At 35.9% G+C, this 9,693-nt stretch overlaps 1 protein-coding gene across 2 annotated transcripts; it reads left to right on the plus strand.

Annotated features, from left to right (window-relative positions):
- The first annotated feature begins 366 nt into the window (after nt 1-366).
- On the plus strand, nt 367-2,306 carry LOC112092659. 2 transcript variants are annotated; one of them, XR_002902682.1, is made up of 3 exons: nt 367-1,122; nt 1,696-1,781; nt 1,878-2,306. XR_002902682.1 is itself a non-coding variant. In XM_024169307.1 (1 exon), exon 1 carries the CDS (start codon nt 495-497, stop codon nt 1,110-1,112), a length of 618 nt encoding a protein of 205 aa, XP_024025075.1. In that variant the 5' UTR covers nt 367-494; the 3' UTR covers nt 1,113-1,523. The 2 variants fall into 2 exon arrangements, 1 of the variants encoding a protein (XP_024025075.1); XM_024169307.1 differs by lacking the exons at nt 1,696-1,781; nt 1,878-2,306 and having other exon boundaries at nt 367-1,523.
- Nucleotides 2,307-9,693: the final 7,387 nt, after the last annotated feature.

A 9,693-nucleotide genomic window follows, 5' to 3' on the forward strand; every position in this document is an offset into this window, starting at 1 on the left:
ACCAAGCGTATATGATTATAGATACTATAAAAAATAAACAAAATCTTTTTTTCCCTCGTGCAGAAAAGAAAAGGCATGAAAAGGAAAATAGTATGAATTGTAAGTAAGAAAAATCATGAGAATATGCTATAATCATAGTATATCTATAAATATATATATATATATATATTGAACAAATAAAAAGAGAGAGACAAGGCCAATACAGAAAACAAATGAAAAAGTAAGGGTATGGCTACAAATAATTGGAAGAAATATCCCTTACCCGTTTCTATCCCACGAAAATATCGCGATATATCAACAAAAGAAAAAACAAAAACGAGTTTCTCCCTCACCCATCTCCTCCTGAAATACTATAAATACAGGGCTCGAGTGAAGCTAAGTTTGCCGAATTAGGCAGCCAAACAAGCTTTTTAAAAGAAAAAAAAAAGGAAAAAAATATTCTGTCTTTCTCGCTCCTTACCTAAACTTTCTCTCTCCACTGCAAAAAAGAAAAAATGGCGATTTCTTCTAGAAAATCGAGCGGACCTGTACTCCGTTCCCTTTCTCCGTCGGGAAGATTCTACAGCTCTCAGTACACCTCGTCGCCTTCTTCCTCCTCCTCGGCGTTCGCTTCGTCGAGCTCGAGATTCTCCTCCCGTTCCGCGACTACTTTCTTCCACCGTTCGGCCTCCCCCACGCGCGTCAACGTCCGCGGCGGCGCGCCGTCCGCGTCCTCCGTGCGGTTCTCTCTCGACCGTCCGACCTCTCCTAGCCGGTCGATCTCCGTCGGCGTGAAGAGCAACCAGGTCGTGAAGAGGCAGAGCAGCCAGAAGCGGACGTGTCTGTGCTCTCCGACGACTCATCCAGGCTCGTTCCGGTGCAGCCTCCACAAGAATTTCGGAAACTCTCACCACACGGCGGCGGCGCCGTACTCGCCGAACCGCCTCAACGCCCGGAGGTCGGCGATGACGAACTCGCTCGTGAGAATCGGCAGCGTCGAAGGCGATCTGGTGAAGCGAGCCTTAGCGGCGTTGATCCGGCCGTCGTCGCACCAGCAGCGGCGGCGTGGCGACTTCCGGCCGAGGCCGAGCCGGCTCTCGGTCATGTCCAAAGCCGGAGTTGAATATTCTTGATCGCGATTTGGTATGTAGATTCAAACAGACTCTTCGATCGTGTATGCTATTCGGTACCCTAGCTCTAGGCCTAGCTAGGGTACTTCTTTTTCTCTCTCCGAGTTTTCCCCGGCGACGGAGGCAGCAAAAAGTTCCAGCCACAAGCGGTGGTGGATTTCTGCAGCGAACGGCGGCGTCAGAGTTTTCCGGCGGATTTTGGCTTGTGAGATCTGACGATGAGCTGTGCGATTCGGAAACGGACATGGTTTTTGTGTACTCCGGTGACCGAAGTTTCTATACAGGACGATAATATAGCTCTCTCTGTATATAAAATATATCTATAAATCATATGAGTTGCCGCGTTTAATGGTGATTCAACAAGCTTTCGGACCTTAATCTCTACATAACCATAATCAATCCATTTAATCTAAACTTAAACTAACTGATTAATTTGTTGAAAGTCATTCAACATATATAATTCGGCGTTAGCAGTCAAATTCCATTCCATTCCATTTCTTCAGCATCCGTGTATTTGTTTGCTGCAAACTCGTTATTTTTGCCGTTCTGTTTTAACGTCTTTTCTTTCCTCTTTCGTTATTTTCAGCGTATAGGTGTTCTACGTATTGTTATTCGGTTGCTGTGCCTTGAGCTACGTATTTCCTTCGCCACTGGACCAGATGCGTGAACCAGGTGAGTTTTTTTTTTTTTTTTTTTTCAATTATTATGGTTGATTTTTTTAGGTGTATCTTTGAATTACGTGTTTAACTCGAATTTTTTCCTTTGCAGGTATATATCTGTGCTTTGTGCTTGTTTTCCTTTGCAGGTGTATTTACCTTTGCTTTTTGAATTTGGAAGGAAATCGATGGATCGGACCTGAAAGCTGAAAAGAATTCAAATATTAAATTCCCTGATAAATAACAGAACAAATAATTATTGGAATAAAAATAATTTGAAGTTTTAAAATTAAACAAGCCTCTAGTCGTTGTGCGAGAGGTACCTAACCTTAACTAGCTGATCAACTGAATAATGTTTTGATATTAAAGTTGTACTTAAACGCAATTTTTTTTTTTTCCAAAAAAAAAGTAAGAGTTGGTACTTCTACAATTAAAAACATTTAAATCAAATAAATCCCTTCGTCACAATCAATCTTATCCCACCGAAATTAAAATAGCGAAGGATGGCCCCTCTGCATGACCGCAACTATTGACTAAGAATTCTTTATACTGTGATGGGCACAGGCCATTTAATTATAATGACTGATACAATTAATTATTTTAATGAGATTAGGTTATTTTTATTTTATCATTTGAATTTAAAATTTAAATTTTATTATAGTAAAATTTTTTTAAAAACAGTTACATTTAATTTTTTTATTATAATAAAAAAAATTTATATAAAGTTACATCTCAAATTAAATTAAAAATTTGAATCAGTAAATTAAACGGACTCTAATTTTCTTTAGGAGGTCGTGAAATTAGAGATCTGCACTGGAACGTTACATGTGGTTGATTCAACCTTCACCTGAACAAGAGTGAAAGCTACAGTTGGTGATTTTTTCCCTGAAGTTGGTGATTAAAAGAATTTAATTAAGGAATTTTGATTCATAACTCTAGAGATCCATTATAAAAAAAAGGTGGAACTCAAATCCATAGAATTCTGTAATAAGATATAGAAAGATTTTTAAATAAAAAAAAATCACGGTAATAGAGGTACAATTCAACATTTGTCAATACCTTATATTTTAGTAATATGTTAATGAATTATGTTGCCGATACCAACTCACCAAAAGAAAAATTAGAATTATAGTTGATATTTCTATAAAATTTTACTAATTTAAAAATCAAACAGAATTTAAGAAAAATTCCATAAAAGTATTTGTAAGACTTATTAGGCATGTGTAGTATGTACAAAATGAGACCTACCGACCCGTTATAAGTGCGTCAACGAACAAAGCACAAAGCTCGTGAACGTCAGTCACACGGACAATCCCAAGAAATTGCTGGGGATATCTTGAATTCTCTTTGTCATCAGAGTGGCATGATAAGCCAAAGGGGTATTTCATGATTCCATTGCTTTAAAATTCTCCACAAGAAGAAAAACATCACATTTTGTAGAGACAAATCAGGAGTCTTGAAGAACTGTTTCGATGGCGCCAAAAGCATATCGACCATGACATCTTTCTGGAGAGCTTTCGACTTTACCAAAGCCCGCCAAAAAATAAAAATAAAAACGCACTCCAATGGCCGGGAAGATAAGGTTTTGAAAATGAAAGATGTGGTTGCGCAGATGCCAGATGGTAAATGGCTGGCTGTTTTTATTTATTATAATTTATGGGTTTTGGTTTTGGTCTCTTTGTCTTTTAACTGTGGTGGTGGTCCCGGGAAAAAAAAGAATCACTTATCCAACCGGGAATTGAGGTGTCACGACAAAACAATAGTCAAAACTACTTGTTTGGAAAAGTATGATAATACAAACTAGAAAGAAAAATTCTCCAATCTCCATTATACAACTCAAAAGCAAAAAAAATCAAATTATATGTATATTTACGAGTTTAGCGGTCCTTCCCAGCTAAGTGCGTCTTTCTTTTTTGAGACATTTTAAATCAGTTATTTAACTCCACTCATAACACTTTTTTGTCACCATTGTGCTTGGTAGTAATAACATATGAGAATAATGCTTCCTAATATATATCCTCAACCAATTTTGACTTTGCGTACCTTGTTGTGATAATAAAGTTTACACAAATTATGTAGCTCAGTACCACCTAATATCTAATAATAGCACTCTTCAATAGTTTCTTTCTGGCTAAGACACTCTTGAATGGTTTCTTGCCGAAATAGACTTTGGGTAGCATGGTGTGAGAAATGTATTTATTCATTTTTTTTTGCTGGAAGTGTGAAAAAACTTTTTAGAAGCAGTACAATAGGGTGAATATGTCATCTTTTATATGCCTCGTTCACTTCACAGATTTAAGTTTTCAATTCGAGCTGAGATGTGATATTTTCTGAGAACTTTTCACTGTAGCAGTGTGATATTGTCTGAGAGTTTTTTACAGTAGAGACCTAAAATTAAAAATTTAAATCGGTAAAATGAACGAAACTTTAAGAGGCGCAGTTATGGCAAGATAGGAAGTGGGAACAAATAGATTTTAGAACAACCGTTGTTCCATATTATTAATAGTGAGTGCTGAATAGTGACACCATTTGGTGGTAGTCTTTACTCTTAGTGTATTGCTATAATCTTTACTATACTTCTGCCTAACATATAAACACGATGAGAAGCCTAAATATAGGTAGTCTTACGTCCGACGGTGGTAAGGTACGACATGTGTCACATTTTCATATAAATTTATAACATTTTTGTATAATATAGTAACACTTAAACAAGTTACATGTTTTGTGATAAGAATATTTTTATTAGGTCTTCTCTACTCATCATTTCAAGGGTTTGATATTTCACACCTGTGCATTGCTGTCCTGCCCCTTGTGGGAGATTAAGTGGGGCCTCTGCAGACCTCACAGTATAGAAGGGAGTGAAAACTAATTAGATAATCAGTAGAAGACTAGTTCAGACTTTTTCCACATACTCAATGATCTCTAAGATTGTTGTTATAGCTGAAAGGGCTAAGAGATATGAAGTGTACCACTAGATCCCTTTTTTTATTCAGAAAAAAAAAATTACATGTGACATGATAATAGATATATTATACTTCATTAAGTGTTAAATAAAATAAGTGTTACACAAAAACTTAAACGGATGCTACACAGACGAATAATAACAAACTAATATAGTTGCAAGATTGAAGATATTTTCTATAATTATTTATTCAACCTATTGTAAAAGGAATGGCAATAGTTTAGGATAATTAAAAGTTTTTTTTATGTCACATTTACGTATTTTCAATGTCTATATAATGTTAATAAATGTCATATTATACTTAATTTTTATACGTTACAGGAGAAGTATGATCTTCAAAAGCACTAGAGACTTAGAAAAGTCGAATATACGCGCGCACACGTATCTTTCAAAGAGTGATTGAAAAAATCCATCAATGATCAACTTTGTCTCGAACATTGGTGATTAGTGGGATTGTCCATCCAGGGTTATTCAGAGTGATCACAGATGCGTCTCTTTAACATAATCCTAGGCTCTTAGCTAGTAAGGACGTGAGGGCCCTACATTACGTGTCAGATTCCAACCTAAACATTTTAAACCAAAGTGGCAAAGTGGAAATCTAGTGTTCTGCGCGTAAGCACCAAGCCACAATGTGCTCATTCCCAATCAGAAAGTGCTAATAAAACCAAAAGAAGGCGGCAAGGGCCTGGGAAACTTTCTTTGTGTTAGCTGAGTCAGAAACCGGTGTTTGGCTGACAAGAAAATCTTCCCGCAATGAGGAATTCGAATCCCTTGGGTGGATATGGGTCGGTTGGAGGTGGGTCCCTTATGAAAGAGAAGGTGGGCCCTTTGTATAGTTTGGTTTCGGTTTCGGGTTGTGACAAGCCCATGTGCATGCACCTGCCACGTGGGATGTTGGATGATGCTGATGTTGAAACTTGGAACTTTTTTTGCTTTGTTTTGTTCTTCAAACTGGGATAAGGGTAAGAAGGGTTTTAGCTCATACATCATCCTTTTCTTTGCTTATGCTTCTTGAAAGTTTGTGCCTACAATGTTTCATGTTAGGATAGGAACCCCATATTTTTATTTAAAAAAAATAAAAATTTCTTAACATCAACGAAGAAATGGTTTAAGGTATTAATCGGTTTTATTGATTTTTAGGTTGTGAAATTGAATCATGAGAAGAACTGTCAGTGATTAATACCTTATAAAACATTAAATTGCCTAATTATCATGCTCTGAGAAATGAAAAAATTGTCTTCAGAAAAAGCTGGTAGGGTGGGCCGCTATTCTTTATTCTTTTATTTTCTTCTTAGCCAGTTAGAAGCAGTTATTTTCTTTTGCACAAATATCTTTACGTATATACATGTATTGTTTTTGTAGTCAAACGAAAGTCTTGCCTTGAGTTGTATATGAGTTGATAATGATATGCTTTGATAAGGTTCTACTCTTGATTTGAACGCAAGGCGACTTTTTTTTTTTCAAACCTTATCCAAATTTTCATATTAAATTCGGAACTCCAATTTACGTTTTTGTTTTATTTTGGTTTGTCTTTTATCATTTTTTTTTTTAGTTACTATGATGTTCATGGAAGGAAACAGATGGTAATTAATCAAAGTTACAAGGCTGCAGGGACAAACTGAATCTCTCTCCTGTTTTTTTTTTTTTTTAAACAATAAATTAAAAAAAATGAAGCTCTTTCCATATGCAATGCGTAAAGCTTCTATTTTATCACTTTTCTGTGTCCCGCTTAATTTGGTTTTAGCTATTTTTTTTAATTGCAAAAATCATTTTTGTGTCACTTAAAAATGTGATTTTTTTTCCTGAAAAAATAAAACATTTATCCTTAATAGTACATAAGTGTGAATTTTTATCCTTTATTATTGATAAATATCTTTTTGTTAATGTAATTATTTAACTAAAAAAATTATAAATCAAGAATAAAAAGTAAAAATCTTGATTCATGCACTTTTAAGGCTATTTGTGAAGATTATTTTTTTTTGGGCTGAAGATATACACTTCAGGATAAGTTTGGATATAAATGACTTAAACCTAAACTTGATGCTTAAAAGTGGCATCGTTCACTTCGCTGATTCGAGTTTAGAATTCGAGTTGAGATGTGATTTTATGTGAGAGCTTTTTACTGTAGCAAAAAAGTTAGATGTGATTGTTTGTGAGAGCTTTTTACTGTAGAAAAACTCAAATTCTAAACTCGAATTAACGAAGTGAATGGTGCCTGGGCTATTGCGTTTCAAGAAGTGACAGAAATTCAACAGTTGTTTACATCATGAAGAATCTTTTGTGATGACAATATTTTCCCATATTTGAACAATGAAATCGATTAGATGCCATTTGTTTTTTTCGCGGGATCAAATATATACTTATCGTTGAAATTTGAAGCTTAAGAGATAGAAATTGAGTATATTTATTTTGGAATGACAAATTTTCTTTCTTTTTTCTTTTTTTGAAAAGTTGGTATTGACGGTGGATTTTCGCCAACAAAAATAGGCCGGTTTACCTCTGGGTTTCCTGTTGGATTACCGGCTTAAGTATAGGTTATGTGTAGGAGTTTGATGTGCTTGTGGTATTTTCTGTGCAGTAAGCAATATAAGAAAAAATACTTAAAGTAAGAAAACGCACAAGATTTATAGTGGTTCACTCTTATAAAATGAAGAGCTACATCCACTTGTGGTTTGTTATTCCTTCTTGAGAATGTCACAATTTATAATATGCTCTTTCGTTCTTGTTCTCTTAGAAAAGATCAACCCTTTCTTCGTATGAGGTTCCTCTCCCTTTATAGCCGAGCTTTCTTCGTTGGAGGGGTTTCCTCTGGTAGGCTGAATAGGCACTCAAGTGGTCTGCCTTTCTAGGCCCAGCCCGTAGCCCACTAATCACTTTTTGCGCACTGTTCACTCAGCCAATTAGTCTCCCATTACGGCTCTGTGCACAGCTGTAACCCTTTTCTGTCCCCCGTAAGGGCAGTTTTAAGGGTTCGCATTTAATGCCTGTACTGTGGGTATCCCTTACGTAGCTTGCCACGTCAGACTTTCCCTCAAGGAGCATTCCCCTCGTCGTCAGTGTTTGTTTAGCCCAATCGTTCTTCTCGGCAGTGGACTTCTAGGTTGTAAGGTCGACGGCATGATCTGTCGATGTCAGATGAAACCGACGCCCTAAGTTGGGCTTCTTACTCGGGCTCTAAATGACAGAAGGAAAGGGGGTCTCAGACGTCAAGGGTTCTGCTTTGCGAGGAGAGAGTAAGGCCATGTGTCGTGTTGTCCTCCCTCCACGTGTCCTCCATATTTTCTCCCATAACAGTTGGAATGGCAAATTTAGTTAGTACCTAATTTTACTAAAACTGTATTAATGCTAAATTGATAAAAAATGATTATGAATTAAAGATTAATTGCACTATTATCATTGCATGACATGCAATTTTTTTAATTAAAAGAACACATAATGGCTTCCGTTAGCCTTGTTCAGTTTACAGAATCGAGTTTTTAATTCGAGTTAAGATGTGATTTTATGTGAGAATTTTTCAGTCTAGTAAAAAAGATTAGATATGACTTTTTATAAGAGCTTTTAACAGTAACAAAACTGAAATTAAAAAGTCAAATTGATGAAATAAATAGAACTTACCTTAAAAATCTTGTTCATGATTCTATCACTTTAGTGCTAGTGATCCTAAAAATTACAATCATTACTTACCTTTTTATTTAGAAAAATAATGAAAATCATCTTTACATTCCAATAATGGCATTTGATCAGGTTTCTTCCCCTATATACATATATGTATGGAAATGTCCTAACATGCCAACACCACAAACTCCTTATACTCCTCATAGTCTGTCAGGCTATGACCTATAATCTGTAAGATTATGATGCATAATTTATCAAGTTGTAAACCATAGTCTGTCAGATTATTACACATAATTTGTGTCTATGACTTAGTTTTATAGGTTACACCGGTTGGAAGATTTCTCATCACCGGCATAGTTTGTCAGATTATGATCCATAGAATGTCAGACTATGATTTATAGTCTGTCAAACTGTCACGACCCCAAAGATGGGACCATGATTATTGGGATATAATTAAAGAAAATTAACTTAATTAAACTGAATTAATTAAGAAAAATCCATGAAAATAAAATAAAATATATAAATACCAAAATAGACATTAAAATATATTGCTATGGAGTCTTTTTTTTACAAACAATTGTCACGCCCCCCAAACGAGGTGGGTGACGTGGAGCTCGATTAGGGATTAATAAAACAGATTCCCAACCGGGCCCCACATTTAACTGCATTAAATATAATTACATTACTACAGAATCCTGGAACCTCTGACACACAGGGCTCCACCCCACAGGACATACAGTATCGTACATACATGCTCATGTAAATAATCATTACACTAGACATCAACCACAGTCTAGTAAATCCAAATATTACATAAGTTTCCAGAATTTCTCAAATTCTTTACATTTGTCCAAGAGGATGTCCACGATCCTCACTTGATTCCAACAGCAACACAACTCAGCTGCTCCGTAGCAATTATCCAGCTACTGTGCACCGCTCCTAGAGTCTCCTGGGAGGGGTTTAATACATTTAAAATATAAAACGTGAGCGAAAGGCCCAGTAGGATATAATTTGAAATAAACGTTATAAATAAATGAATAATAAATGTGTGAGGGAAATACATAAATGAATAAGTAAATAAAATAAGATATTCAGTCCTGACAGAACAGCCGGAACCTCACATCCTTTTTTCTCAAAGGAAATATAACTGTAAATAACCGTTTTACAGGCTTCAGCAAGTAATTAGTACCAATTACTTACCTAACCAAGTGCCTCGCCTACCCGGATTGAGTTTCGGGTTCTGCCCCCGAGGATGCACTCTCCGTATCCTATCTAGGCTTACAGCAATAGACTCTATTACCAGTTCACAAGATCTCTTTGCTTAAGAAATCATTCATTAACATTTTGAAAT

This window comes from Morus notabilis, unplaced genomic scaffold, assembly GCF_000414095.1.
Source record: "Morus notabilis unplaced genomic scaffold, ASM41409v2 Scaffold621, whole genome shotgun sequence".
NCBI lineage: Eukaryota > Viridiplantae > Streptophyta > Magnoliopsida > Rosales > Moraceae > Morus > Morus notabilis.